The sequence below is a fragment of the Triticum urartu genome, chromosome 1A, assembly GCF_056163025.1.
Source record: "Triticum urartu cultivar PI428250 chromosome 1A, HENAU_Tu73, whole genome shotgun sequence".
NCBI lineage: Eukaryota > Viridiplantae > Streptophyta > Magnoliopsida > Poales > Poaceae > Triticum > Triticum urartu.
The window spans coordinates 585,205,921-585,221,171 of record NC_141873.1 but is presented as its reverse complement, the minus strand read 5'-3'; the positions used below and the strand labels follow the sequence as shown (position 1 = coordinate 585,221,171).

At 49.5% G+C, this 15,251-nt stretch overlaps 2 protein-coding genes across 2 annotated transcripts; one reads left to right on the top strand and one right to left on the bottom strand.

Annotated features, from left to right (window-relative positions):
* Nucleotides 1-274: 274 nt before the first annotated feature.
* Nucleotides 275-1,462, bottom strand: LOC125546419 (serine/threonine-protein phosphatase 7 long form homolog). Its single transcript, XM_087539233.1, has 5 exons — nucleotides 1,277-1,462; nucleotides 974-1,194; nucleotides 585-897; nucleotides 366-501; nucleotides 275-324 (listed from the first exon to the last, which is right to left on the bottom strand). The coding sequence occupies exons 1-5, from the start codon at nucleotides 1,343-1,345 to the stop codon at nucleotides 275-277; spliced, it is 789 nt and encodes a 262-aa protein (XP_087395359.1). The 5' UTR covers nucleotides 1,346-1,462.
* A 4,171-nt stretch (nucleotides 1,463-5,633) lies between these two features.
* On the top strand, nucleotides 5,634-7,467 carry LOC147993118 (uncharacterized). The gene is made up of 4 exons (XM_087539232.1): nucleotides 5,634-5,777; nucleotides 6,310-6,368; nucleotides 7,174-7,287; nucleotides 7,386-7,467. Exons 1-4 carry the CDS (start codon nucleotides 5,634-5,636, stop codon nucleotides 7,465-7,467), a joined length of 399 nt encoding a protein of 132 aa, XP_087395358.1.
* The last annotated feature ends 7,784 nt before the right edge of the window (nucleotides 7,468-15,251 follow it).

Below are 15,251 nucleotides of genomic sequence, written 5' to 3'. Positions count from 1 at the left end.
TAGGCTTGAACACATATGGGGATCAAAGTTGAGCTTCCGCCAAAGTCATGTCATCATCAAGCTCATCGCCCTATCACACAATCAAACTATATGGTGAAGACCGACGTCGTAATCAAGTGAGAATCACATATAAAGGATTAGTCATACCTCTTGGGTGACCGCACCCTCATCATCCTGATAAGCATATGAGGAACTCACATCGTCCCTCTGATGGTGAGATGAGGGGTCTGATGGTGTACCAGGCCTAGAGGCAGATGGTTCATCAATTTCGGGATCACAGCAACCGAGAAGATTCGATAACCGCCTTAACTTCCTGGCTTGACGCTGTAATATGAACAAGTGTGGAAGATATGAAACTCCGCAACATAGACTACCTCTCATAGTGAATGCGATTTGTACCTTGAGGAATGCTCGTAGTGGACCATCATCATTGCCTTTTCCAACCGGTGTTTCCTCCAGAATAGACTGGCTCTCATCAGCTGCTTTCTTGATCTCGGTGCGCTGCGGACGAGAAAGAATGAACACGTTAGCCATTCAAACATGTGTAATACGGCCAACGGGAAAGTAAAGAAGAAACACTTTACCACATAGTTAATCACCGGAACAGCAGGGACTCCGTGCCCTACCCTAACATCTCTGTTGTACTTCCCCTTTGATAGATCCTCAAAGTTTACGGGTTCTTCAAGAATATCCTCATTATATGCCGGCGGGCATATCTCAACTCGAGTATTTTCAAGAAGCCATCGTATGTAGTTATCAAAAGCAAGTGGACTATGCTCACGAAGCTTGGCACGTGCACTGCTACGAGCTTCCTCCACACAAAGCTGGAAGCGGGTAACATACGAAGCATGATGCTTGTCCCAGTCCTTTATCTTCCGCTGCCTTCTCCTGTCCAACCTGCATGGTACAAAACCAAACATTAGCAAAATCAAGGAGTGACGATGCTTAGTCAATACGGTTCATGCTATCTTACCTATGAAGTGCTTTGTCCGTATCCACCCATTCCGGCGGGTGGGGCTGGAACAGACCAAACTGACGACACACGCGATGTGGCAAATGAAACTCAACAGCCCAGTTGCATATCAGTGGGCACCGCATACGCCAGAGATCCCTATCCCACAAGCACATCGGGTTGATGGTACACTCCGGGGTGTACCCAAGTCTGTCATCGGCGCCATATGGCTGCCATTCCACCTATGAAATAGGGCAACAATGCAAAATTAGTGAATTTTTTTCAGGCAAACATGAGAAATGACTGAAGTAATGACCTCGTTACCTGCTCAGGCGTAATCGTGTCCAACTCGGCAACGTACTTCTGGTACATGAGATTGACATCGTTCGTCATCTCGGAAACCACATCCCACTTGTAAGCCCAAGTGGGGCGCCGTAATTCGTCATCTTCATCTTCATACCAAGGATTAAACCTGACGCTCTTCGGGCGTCCAACAGGCAGACGCTCCCAGCTCCATATAGAAAGTAGAAGCATATTACCACCAATGCCTGCAGTATCTATGATCCTGCAACACGCATCGTCCAGCTGCATATGAAATAAAAACAATGTTAACTTGACAGCAAGCTTGCATTGCTAATGAAGAAATGAGTTGATCACAAAACAGACCAACTACCTTTCGGTACAAGTAGGCAAGAGTCGCTGAACCCCAGCTCCATTTGCTATCGAAGACGGTCAACGCCTTCAGCCACATCCATGGAGCGTTCTTACCAGTGAAGTCAAGGAACAAAGTCCTCGACACAACATACCACATGTAGACACGAGCATGTGTCTGGATCACGTCATCAGTGGCATCCGGAGGGCACGTCGCAAAGTGAGTTTGAATCCACGTGAAAGCAGCTCCGGCTGCTTTCCTTTCCTTCTTCTTCTTCTCTTCTCCCTCCTCTACATCAGCCTCAGCCTCGGTAGGAGCCATACCGATAAAAGCAATCATCTGCTCGCGCCACCCATCAGAATCGGTGCTCATACAGAGAGGCATCCCGTCGATAGCAAGACCGGTGATCAACGAGACATCCTCGAGCGTCACGGTCATCTCCCCAGTCCGAAGATGGAAACTATGCATCTCAGGCCTCCACCGATCAGCAAGACCGAACACCAGTGGAGCGTTCAGATTCGGCGTGGACCGGCTGACCAACTGAATCCACGGGAGTAGTCCTACCTGCTTGATGTACGGTGTGTACCGCTCATCGTAAGGCATGGCAGGACCAAAGACCCCGTGATACCGAATCTTCAAAGGTTCAAGCTTCTGCAAAAAACAAGTAATGACAAATCTTAGGGCATGTAAATTTCAACTTAAGGCAAAATATTTAGATTACTCGTTATTACCATCTCCTTCTCGCGCATCATGTAGGCCCGGTGTTTCGTGTCGTAGACATTGTCGATAAGCCAAACCATCCTTACAAATTTCAAACAATAAACATATATGAGTTCATCTCAAATATCGGTAAACACTCAACATTTCATATGTGTTCATCTAAACATCTCATATGTATTCATCTACAAGAATCTCAACATCTCCTTCTCACACAATGAATAAATGATTGTAAATTCTCATATATATCTAGTATGTCATATGTGTTCAAGTAAATCAACACCTCATATTTCAAATAAACTCAACATTTAATATATATCTAAAAAAATTCAACATCTCACATATAGCTACAACACTCAACATCTCATAATTATCTACAAAACTAGGCATCTCATATATATCTAAAAAAAATTACAATCTAGGTTTCACTAACAAGAATCATATAGTGTGGGGGGGGGGGGGGTCAAAGGTTCCACCTAATTTTGGGCAAACAAAGATCCAAACCAAGCAAATCAAAAGTTCCACCTAATCTTGGGCAAATCCCTAAAATTGCAACGCATTTACGGAGGAAAAGAAAGGGAATGAAGGAGTTTACCTAGTAGGAGGGATTGGAGATCGAATCCGAGCCTCAAAACTTCAGATTTGAGAGGGGTGTGGGGGGATCCGAAGGAAGCGCCGCTGCCGCCGCTCTCTGTAAACAGAGCAACTGCTCAGAGGGGGAAGAACTGCTGGGAGTGGCTGGCCCGATGCGGTTTAAGTCAATGTGCAGCGCCCAAGCCATAGGCGCTGCACATTATACAGTGTGGCGCCTATCCCTTGGGCGCTGCACTGCTGTCTGTGGGGCCACAACCCAACCAGGGCTGCCACGCTGGCAGAAGGTGCGACGCCTAAGGCAAAGGCGCTGCATAGTGGTGTGTGGCGCCTAGCTGTCGGGCGCCACACGAAAGGGTCAGCAGAGTGAAATTTTTTCGAGAGCAGGTCATTTTGTGATTTGATTTCGCCCTGAGGTCAAATATATGATTTCTGCCCCAGCTTGTCATGACGTCCGACGTCATGAAGTGGCCCAGCACTGCGCGTTGCGCCATGATGCCGCCGTCATGATGTTGTGCGATGACGTGCTACTGATATTGCGACTGAGGTAATGCAGGAGGCGTCCGCATGCTTTCGCTCGCGAGTGCAGGGGTGGGCTCCTTCTCCTTTTTCACGAAGACTGGGCCCCACTAGCGATGCCCTCTTCTTGCCAATGCCAGAAACGTCTTAGAGGTGATGCCAGCCGGTTGAAGTGGCCGAACGTGTCGCACTGCCGCGCGGAGGCGAGGGCAACTCTTCCCTCACCTCCTCTTTGACGCAACGTTTGATTTGGACACTCCGATTGCACCCGAGGGGGGGAGGGTGGGACCTCCTGCTTGATACAACGACCTATTTGGACGCCACGATTGCATGGGTCGGAGGGCGGGTGCTGTTGTCGTGCCGGAGGGCGGCCACTGGAACTTCTTGTCTGCCATGACAGCCTCGACGAGGGGAGGGGGGGGGGGGGTGTGCTGGTGCTAGTCGTCGTTGTCCCAAGAGAGCACGGACTCCTCCTTCGTCGATGATGCGGTATAAGACGACGACCCCTGAGACCAAGCGTGGAAGCACCATGATCCGGATGGAGATCCATCAGGCAGCGCTGAGAATCAGCCGGTGGTGCCGTACTTGCCCATCATGCGGTTGAGTAGAGGAGAGGAATGGTGGCACAACGGTGAGTGGAGAGGAGATGAGAGCCGACGGTTTGTAGAGAGAAGACGAGGTGGGTTTGGACGGCGCCACTTGCCTATATAAATACTCCCTCCGTTTCTAAATATTAGTCTTTTTAGACATTTTGAATGAACTATCACATACGGATGTATATAGACATACTTTAGTGTGTAGATTTACTCATTTTTCTCGGTATATAGTCACTAGTTAAAGTCTCTAAAAAGACAAATATTTAGAAACGAAGGGAGTAGTTGGGGTAAGGCGGACAGATGCAGCTTCAGTGCGGCGCCGCGGCCAGTGTGTACGCATCTCTGTCACCGCACATCCACATTGAAGCGTCGCCGCTGTCCCGTCTCATCACGTCGGTCAGATTGACAGTGTCTAGTAGTAGCAGCTCTGGCGCGGCAGTGTGGCACGACTGCGCAGAAACTGTTTGCGAGCAGGTCACACAACGATGACTTTGGGTGGGACCGCGCAGCCAAACACATGTGGCTAACGATCGTCCCCTCCCCCCGGTTCGGTCCTGGTTTGCACGAATTCAGGCGCGCATGCTTCGTGGGACGACGTTAGATGGCAAAACGCTGTTGGAGATGCCCTAAACTTATACGTGATGAAACACTTAATTCTTAGCTTAGACGAGTATATACAACCTGGTATATAAGACAATTTTTTTTGAGATCAAAGCAATGCTTTATAACTTAACGGTGCCCGGACATATCGCTCGAGGCACAGGCAGCCACTTGGGCTGGTACATCAGACCCTCAGTGCATAACCTGGTCTGTTGGGTACAAACGGCCAATGTTGGCTAATTCATGCACTACGGCTTTAGCTGGTATATAAGACAATTGATTAACTAATTAGCCGTATATTTTCTGTAATTCTACCATGTCAAGGATTAAGAGAAGACACCAAGAATAATAATTCTTTGGTTTATTCTAAAATAACAAACATATGTCTATATATTTTTTATAGGAATACTCTCGCAGACGGCATGCAATCGAAGGAAGAAGATGATCAATATGATTTTAGATGTAATTTTATTTTTTGCAAATTCGTTTCGTGTCTCATTACTTTTCCATTGTATTATCTTGATAAAATTTAAGTTTAAGATGTCTTCAGGCCTCTTATATGTTTGTTTAAAATAATACTCCCTCCGTCCCAAAATAAGTATCTCAACTGTAGTAGGAGTACAAAGTTGAGACACTTATTTTAAAACGAAGAGAGTATATAGTTTCTGCCCAAAAGCCCACCCCTTATTGTCCGCAGAGGTGGAAGGAAGGAGAACGAGGAACCCTAGCCGCCTGACTAAGGAACGGCCAGATCGATCAGCAAGGTACGCTCACGCTCTTCAAAATCTACATGGAATCTCCCCAGACTGCAACCTGATTCATGTTGTGTGTGTGTCTGCCACGGCCGGCCGGCGGTGGTGATTCGTGACGGAACGCCTTGATCTGCAACGTAAGCGGGACGGAGGTCGTTGTGCAGCCGAGGCCAGCCGGCCGGCTGGAGGTAGCGATTCGTGACCGACTTGTCCTCCTAATCCCTAACCGATATATTGTTGGCAGGCCGGCGACGATGGCAGCGGTTTGGTGCGCGGCGAGGAGGCTCAGTGGCTCCCTGCTCCAGCGAACGCAGGCGGCGGTCACGGAGGAGGGACGCCGGCTCGCGCCAAGCAGGCTCATGCGCTCCCGCCAGCTCTCCAGTAAGGTCTCCGGTGAGGTAACTTACCAAAATCGATGTAGCCAGCCATAATCGAATTCTGTGCAACCGAAACAGCAACATCTACTTGAAACAAAGCAAGATTACTTAACCTGACCAACCTGATGCATGTTTCCTGCCCCCTTCTTTGTTCCTGTGTTCCCAAGTCTGTAATATGATATTCCCCTATTATGTTGCGTCTACTCAAGTTTGGTAGTTGATAAAACTGGTTGCTGGTTTGGGCTGTGTCTAAGCCCAGACCTTAGGTGATCGTGGTGGGTGGGAGGGAGGCATCTCCTTCTCATGTTTCAGGTGGATCATGCATCGTGTGTGTGTTGTGTTTCTTCTTTTTTGTAGTCTGTCATGTAAGACAGACTGACTTGGTGGTTTCTGTTAATGGAAATCGGAGAGGCGAGCTCTCTTTTATCAAAAAATAAATAAAAAAACTGACCATCCGGACGTACTGGTGCTTATCATTTAAGCAACTTATTTTGCTGGTTGATCCGAGAACGACTTTTTACTCTTCCCTGCTGGCCTGCTCCATCGATCGCAGGTGGCGGAGCGACACCTCCTCGAGCCATGCAGCCTCATGCGCTCCCGCCAGCTCTCCAAAATTGACATCTTTTATCTCATGATTTATCTGCCGACGTCAAGGATGTAGCTTGCGATATTTGAATTATGTGCAATATAAACAGAGCAAAATTTACTTGCTTAGCATCGTCATATATACTAGAACTTGTTAAATCTGGCCTGAAGCTGTACATCCTGACTTACTAGCAACAGGACTGCATGCAACAAATCACATCTTTTAAGCAACCTTATTTTTCCTGGTTGATGCCAGCATGATTACCTTCTGCTCATCCCTTCAGCAAATACTGTAATTAGTTGCAAAACATAAGATGGATGCTGCTGCGGCTTTGATATCTTCTGCTTGATGCACTTCCTAGCTAGTATTACTTCTGTCGAAAATTACTTGTCTCGGAGTTTTCTAGATACGGATGTATCTATCACTTAAACGTGTCTAGATACATCCATATATAGAAAAATCTATGACAACTAATTTGGGATGGAGGGAGTATGATTCTGTGACTTCATTTATCCATATACGGTAAGTATGATTCTATGATTCCTAAATATAAGTCTCTTTAGAGATTATAATATGGACTACATACGGAGCAAAGTGAGCGAATCAACAATCTAAAATATGTACATATTCATCTGTATGTAGTCCATATTAACTGACAGGCATGCACCCGTACGTACACATGCACCATGCATTCTGCATATATCGTACCTCACTTAACTGACATACAACACGGTATCCTTCTTAATTACGTATTTAGCAGTCCTGGTCAGCGCTTACTTAATGATTGATGATGCAAAGTAAGCACACTGACCATCATCCATGTGTATCAATCCAGCAGGCTCGCAACATCCAGAAGAAAGAGGATGACATCTGGGCTGGGTTCAATGAGACGTTAAAGAGGACGGCGGTGCTCCCCAAAAAAAGGAAACCAAGTGTCTTTCAGCAGTACGTGGATTATCAGAGGCTCAATTTCTTCCTTATTTTCCTGTTTGTTTGTTTGTTTGTTTGATAATCTCATTTGTCCTACCTCTCTCTACCTGCAGGCGCATGATGCTCATCGAAGGCGTGACTAAGACTGTGGCCTATGGAGCTTTAATCGAAAAAGGCTTTCGCCCCGCTTTATAAATAAAGCACCAAACCACAAGCATCCAGTACAACGACACGTCACGCTACCGCAACACACGCACACACCCAAGACATGATACATAGGCGCTGAGCGCAGCAACACCACTCCTAGCACTACCGCCCCGAAGATATGAAGCTACATATAACGAATCATGTGCTCCAAGGCGGCGCCTTCAGGAAGGATACGACGCCGGAGCGTCGCCACCGCCCGATCCAAGGATCAGAGTTTCCCCCGGAGCCGCATGACGGGCAATGAGAGCCGCGACGACGCCTTCAAGAAGGGAGCGATCTTCACCGCCGCCGGTCCGTCCGAAGATAGAGCAGGTTTTCACCTCGGCCAACAATCACTGCCACCGGACGCCACACCCCGGCAACCACGCCGCCCACACGACCATGATGACCGGGCAGCACCAAGGCACGGGCTTTGTCCAAGAGCACCGCGCAACCACCACCACCAGGGTCGCCGCCCCAGCATCCAAGACCTCGACACCACCTCACCCGTGACCCGCCGCACCCCAACGAAAGAGACGAGCGGAAAGGTCCCACCTTTCGCGCCCCTGGGCGACCCCCAGCGTCGAGACCCAATAGGTCGGCCAGAACTGGCATCCACCGACCCATCCTGCTGCCCCAAGCGCGAGATGAGCTCGGTCCGGCAGCGACGAGAGGGGGACGAGGTCAGTCCTGCTGCATCGTGCGCGAGACGAGCTCGGTCCAGCTGCATCGTGCGGGAGACGAGCTCTGTCTTGCGGCAACGGGCGCGAGACGAGCGGTGGACCGCAGCTGGGAGAGGGCCAGCCCTTTGATGAAAGTAGCGCCCGGGCGACGAGGAGATGGGGTGAAGGACGAGACGGTCCGACCGCAGACAAACCGACGCCGGAGGAGCCGGCCGTTGCCGCGGCCAGATCCATCGAGCCACCGTGAAGCCGCCACGACAACAGAAGGCCACCAAGACCTACCCATGCCGCCGCCCACGGCCGGAGCAGCAGCCACGCCCGGCCGCTGCCCATCCGCGTCGCCCGACGAGCTCCAAGCGCCGGAGCCGCCGGCACTACTAGAAAAAGGACTATAGATGGGATTGATACTAATGGCGCACCAAACAAGCGGTGCGCCATTAGTATATACTAATGGCGCACCACCTACTGATACGCCATTAGAGTTGAAACTACTAATGGCGCACCTGGCCCAGGGTGCGCCATTAGTATCAATTTTTTTTAACTAGTGCGCTTGTCCAAACATACTAATGGCGCATCCAGATACAGTGCGCCATTACTAGTTGTAACTAGTAATGGCGCACCAGACGGAAAGTGCGCCACTAATGTTGTTTTTTTATTATATTTTTATTCCCTTTTTTGCAAAACTACTAATGGCGCACTGCTCCACCGTGCGCCATTACTAGTTTAAACTAGTAATGGCGCACTGTGGGACAGTGCGCCATTAGTATTTTTTTTTGCAAAACTACTAATGGCGCACCATCAGGAGGTGCCCATTAGTAACCTGGATTACTAATGGCGCATTTAGAGTTGGTGCGCCATTAGTAAGTGGGCAGCAACAAGATATTTTGGACAGCCTCTCCTACCCACACTCACTTTCTCCCCACTTCATTCTCTCCACCTCCTCCTTGTCTCGGGTGCCTCCTCTTTTTCACCTCATTTCCACCATAGATTCATTCAATTTAAGTGGTTAAATTACCTTGTTTTGATAGGTAAGTAAGGGGGGAAGCTATATTTATGTTGTTCTCCCTACAACAATGTGCACATGCACTTTTTATGGCCTAACTAGATCTATGTATGTTCGTGGTGTTGCATATGTTTGTGGTGTTGCATATGTGTTTGTGTTTGGAGGTGTACCGGTATTTGAAATTCGATAGTTGCCAATATTTTGCCGGAATGTTGATTCATTTCCGTTTCGGCGAGAATTTTGGCATTAAGCATTCTTTTTGGTCCTATTTTTAGGGAAAGTCATGCCAAATTTTTTCTTGGTTCTAAAATATCGTTTTGCTCTACCCCGCAGGCGACCATGGTCCGCATGATGACCGAAGGCATCGTGAATAGGTTTTTGAGGTCCGCGAAGGCCGAGATGCTTCAAAAGAACGAGACGGAGATAAGATGTCCGTGTCGAAGATGCAAGCTGAAGAGCCTTATTGCGGACCCGGAATCCGGGCAGGTGCGGGACCACCTGCTCTTGCGTGGTTTCATGGATGGCTATCGGTGGCAAGGTGATGAAGATGACTACGAAGTCGTCCATGGGGGCCGGGCAATAAATGAGGAAGGGCAGCAAGACAACCACCGCGGCTCGGGCGGGCGAGAAGACGAAGAATCCCGAGGAGATGATCAGGACGGTGATGTTGTACACAGTCATCATGTAGAAGATGCAGGACATGATGATGAGGAAGATGCCGGAGCAGTCGACGGGCATGATCATGAAGATGATGATGCCGGCGGAGCAGACGACGCTGGACCATCGATGGGCTGGGTGCAGGACCCTCATATTCAAGAGCTGCTTCTCAAGCAGACGGATAACGCAAGAGCTGCCGCCCGAGAGAAAGCCAAGATGGATCAACTTGAGTTAGACGCGGTTACTCCATTGTATGAAGGATGCAGGCCCAAGGATACCCGCCTGAAAGGAACGCTCATGGCTCTGGAGATGAAGGTAAAACACAAAATGACCGACGCATGCTTCGACGAGAACATGTCATTCTGACACGAACGTCTTCCCAAGGGGAACAAGTGCTCGACCAGTTTGGAGGAGGCGAAGAAAATCGTGTGTCCTCTGGATTTACCGCACGTGAAATACCATGTGTGCATGAACAATTGCATCATTTATCGGGATGAGCACGCGGAGTCTACCATATGTCCGGTGTGCGGCGTCACTCGATACAAGAAGAGGAAGAAAGCTCCTCGAAAAGTGGTGTGGTACTTTCCGATCACTCCTCGTCTGCAGCGGTATTTTGCGGAGCCTAAGGCAGCAAAGCTCCTGCGTTGGCACGCGGATAGGGAGGAGAAGAAGCGAGAAGATGACGCAAATGATCCGGAGATAGATAAAAAAGACAAGATGCTGAGTCACCCTAAGGATGCGAGCCAGTGGAAAGTGTTGAACTTCGAAGACCCAGAATTTGGGAATGATCCAAGGAACATCGTGCTGGGCGCGAGCACCGATGGAGTCAATCCGTTTGGCAGCCAGAGAAGCACACATAGCACCTGGCCTGTGTTTGTGTGGATGTACAATCTTCCCCCTGGTTGTGCATGAAGAGGAAGTACATTCACATGAGTATGCTAATTGAAGGACCGAAACAATCAGGGAACGACATCAATCTGTATCTGGGGCTGCTGAAAGAGGAGCTTGACACGCTGTGGAAAACGCCAGCCAATACGTGGGACGCCGCAGAGAAAGAATATTTCCATATGAGAGCCGCGCTGCTCACGACGGTGCACGACTATCTCGGTTACGGATATGTCGCGGGGCAGGTGGTCCACGGATTTTCTGGATGCGTCAGGTGCATGGATGACACAACGTATCGCCAGCTAGATAGAGATCCTGGGTCTTTGAAAACCGTGTTCATGGGACATCGAAGGTGGCTTCGCGACGATGACCCGTGGAGAAAACGCAAGGATCTGTTCGATGGTGAAACCGAACCCCGAGGACGCCCGCGTACGAGGAGCGGCGAGGAAATAGACGAGCTGTTGAAAAATTGGAAAGACTGCCCACTGCCGGGAAAGAAGCAAAAGGCGCCAGAGCCGGGAAAGAAGCGATAGGCGCCAGAGCCGCTGCTGAAGGTATGGAAAACGAGGTCTGTTTTCTGGGACTTGCCGTACTGGAAGATCCACCGTGTGCCTCACAGCCTTGATGTCATGCATATCACGAAAAACGTGTGCGAGAGTCTGCTTGGTACCCTGCTCAACATGCCAGAGAGGACCAAAGATGAGCCGAAAGCAAGGGCAGACTTGAAATCAATGGGCATCAGGCAGGAGCTTCACGCTATATATGATGATGATGATGATGATGATGATGATGATGATGATGATGAGGCGAAGCAGGACACGGAAAGTCGTCACAAAGGCAAAAAGGCCAAGAAGACCGGAAATGACTACCCTCCCGCATGCTTCACTCTAAGTCAGGAGGAGATCGAGCAGTTTTTCACCTGCCTCGTAGGAGTAAAACTTCCTTACGGTTACGCGGGGAAGATAAGCAGATACCTAGACCCAGCGAAGCTAAAGTTCAGCGGGATGAAGTTTCACGACTGTCACGTGCTGATGACGCAGATACTTCCAGTTGCAATCCGTGGGATCATGGACGCGCACGTCCGTGAAACCCTATTTGGCCTATGCAACTTTTTCGACGTCATCTCTCGGAAGTCTGTTGGCGTGAGGCAACTCAGAAGGCTACAGGAAGAGATCGTGGTGATACTATGCGAGCTTGAGATGTACTTCCCGCCTGCATTCTTCGACGTTATGGTGCATCTGCTGGTCCATATCGTGGACGATATCATCCAACTCGGGCCGACGTTCCTGCACAGCATGATGCCGTTCGAAAGGATCAATGGTGTCATCAAAGGATACGTTCGCAACATGTCACGTCCAAAGGGAAGCATAGCCAGGGGCTTTCTGACCGAAGAGTGCATCTCCTACTGCATGAATTATCTAGGCATCGAGAACCCCATTGGTCTGCCCGTCAACAGGCACCTCGGCAGGCTCGCTGGATGGGGTCACCGTGAGGGTCGTCGCAAAATGCATGTCGACTTCGAGGGTCGACTCCCCGACTTTGAAAGAGCAAACCTAGTCGCGCTACAACACATAGACGTGGTCGATCCTTGGGTGGTACAGCACAAAACCTTTATTAAGAAGACGTACAATGACCGAGGCCAACAGAGGACGGACGGAGATATACTCAAAGAGCACAACTCATGTTTCACGCGTTGGTTCAAGCAGAAGCTTCTGTCGTACCCTTTACACGAGGACTCTTCCGCGGAAGAACAACTCATATTCGCCTTGTCACAGGGTGCCGAGCACAACCTATGACCTATGAGGCGTACGATATCAACGGCTACACATTCTACACCGAGGCCAAGGACATGAAGAGCGATGGTTATCAGAACTCCGGGGTAACGATGGAATCCTACACCGGTAACGACAAGGACAGATACTACGGAAGGATCGAGGAGATCTGGGAGCTGAGCTACGCTGGAGAGAAGGTCCCGATGTTCCGTGTCAGATGGGCCAAGAGCATCCTAAAAGAAGACCGGTATTTCACCACCATGGTTATACCCGAAGCCAAATCCAAGACCGCGGGCGCAAACGTCACCGCGAAAAATGAGCCATGGGTACTGGCTTCCCAAGTGGACCAATGCTTCTTCATTACTGACCCGTCAAAGCCCAGTCGTGTTGTCGTGAGGAGAGGCAAAAGGAAGATCATCGGAATGGATGGAGTAGCCAATGAGCAAGACTTCGACAAGTATGGCGACCCGAGGATCGAACATGACGACGATGATGAAGTAGCAGCATACACCACAAGAAGAAGCAGGACCACCCTACCTAAAGGACGTCCGTTCTACAGAAGAACTCCATTTGCGAAAAAGAAGGGCAAGAAGATTGTGAACAGATAGCTAGCTAAGATCGATTGTATTTAAATCGTAGCCTTCATTTCTCGATTGTATTTCATGGGAACTTTTTGAACTATCATGAATATTTTTAAATTTCATGGACACTCGATCTCGATCCCCCTCCATCTCGATCGCTATCCCACCTTGCCAGATCCGGTCCCCCTCGCCGCCGAGCACCCCCCGGTCCACCGGCCGCCGCCGCCGACCCCCCGCACCCTCGATTCCCCTACTCAACCGCCGCCGCCAACCCCCCGCACCCCTCCCCTACTCAACCGCCGCCGCCGACACCCCGCACCCCGCGCACCCTCCCCCGCTCCACCAGCATTACTGTTTGATGTAATTTTTAAAAAAATTATTACTGTCTTATAAAAAAAATATTACGATTATGATTTAAACAAGTTTGAACACATTTAAACACAAATAAGTATCAAACAACATTTTAAATGGATAAAAAATTGTGGAGCCTGGGAATCGAACCCAGGACCTCCTGGTGTGAGAACTGGCTGCTGACCAGTCGAGCTAGTAGAGGGAACTTGGTGTGGATCAGTTCAGGTGGAAGATAACCTGTTGGCTCGAGCAGAAAAAAAATACTAATGGCGCACCATGGTGGGGTGCGCCATTAGAATGGATATACTTATGGCGCACCGAGGGGTGGTGCGCCATTAGTATTGTGCCCGGCCCCATCCATATTCCCCTCCCTCCCCGGCCCCTCCCTATCCCCTCTCTCTCCCTTGCCCTCGCCCTCGATCCCCTTCCCCTCTCCTCTCCCGACGCCGCTGCCCCGCCGCCTCAACGCTGCCCCGCCGCCCCGACGCCGCCTCGACGCTGCCCCAATGCCGCCTCGACCCCGCCCCGACATCCTTGGTGGGAGCCCCTACATTGCCGGATTCGTCGTCGTCTTCAACCTACAGTCACCGGCGCGTCCGCGACGATTGTCGCCGTTCTGCTGCTCCTAAGCCACCAACGGGCCATCGTGTGCCTCCTCGGTGAGGCACTCAACCATTCCCTTCTCCTTCCCGTGCGGAACCGCCGTCGTATTCGTCGCTCTGTTCGAGGCCGAAATCATCGTCCGCCATGGCCACGAGCTCGTCGTGGCCGTGCTTTTTCCCCGCGTCTCTGGCCGCCCCAGTTCGCCCCCTCGCGCGTGTGCACCTGCCCACGGCCGCGCCCCGCCCGCTGCCTTGCAACAGCTGCTGCTGCGCGCGCCTGTAGCCACCACTGCCGTGTCTAACAGCTGCTGCTGCTGCTAGACATTGAATCATGCTGCTTCCTTCTTCAGTTAACCCAAGTGTCAATTTTTTTCAGTTTCGTCAGAATAAAAATGTACAAGGAGTCATTCTGTCCAACTCTGCTGAAAAATAGTTTTCTTGAGTTTTGATCATCAAGAGGACTCATCTTGTAAACGAATTCGTGCTGATAGTTGCAGCTTGCATTAGCTACAGTTTCAAGTCTTGTGGTTGTGATTACTTGACTACCTTTTTGGTTTTCTGGAAACACGCAGTGAATAATTTCGGTGTAGTAACTCTTGATTAATTATGGCATTGTGTGTCATAATTTGCTAGGTTGCATGGCATGTGCTGGATGAAGCTTATGGTGTAGTATCTTAATTGACTGATGTTGATGAACCTTTCCTGTACATATTTGGTTTGGTTGATTGCCTGGCATGAGCTAGATGAAATGATCTATTTCTCCTGATGTGAAATGATCCCTTTCTCCTGAAATGTTGATTAATTTCCGTTTCGGTTGAGAATGGGGCACTCCTAGGTCAAGAAAATTAGCAAAGGTCATGCCCAATTTTCTTGACCTAGAAGGTGCCCGATTCTCAACCGAAACTTTTATTTGTGAGCCTTGAGAAGATTAATTGGTTCCACAATGCAAGCCAACTTTTATTTCTCTTGCCTGGTTCCACTAAGATGTGTTATTGCAAGCTATTAATTATTTTTCAGTTGTGAGCCTTGAGAAGATTAATTTTTTCCTATATTGTAGCTTTAACAGTTTTCAGTGTTCCATCTTTCTAGTCTCCTATCTTGAATAGAGACATACAATTTTCAGTGTTAAATCAATTGTGTGATCTCTTTTTCTATGTTTCAAGGACTGCCCAATACAAGTAAAGCAATTCCATCTGCCTCGCCCTCTCACCACGCCCACAGAGGCTCCTGGATCTGGACCAGCCGCCGCCGGACAGCAG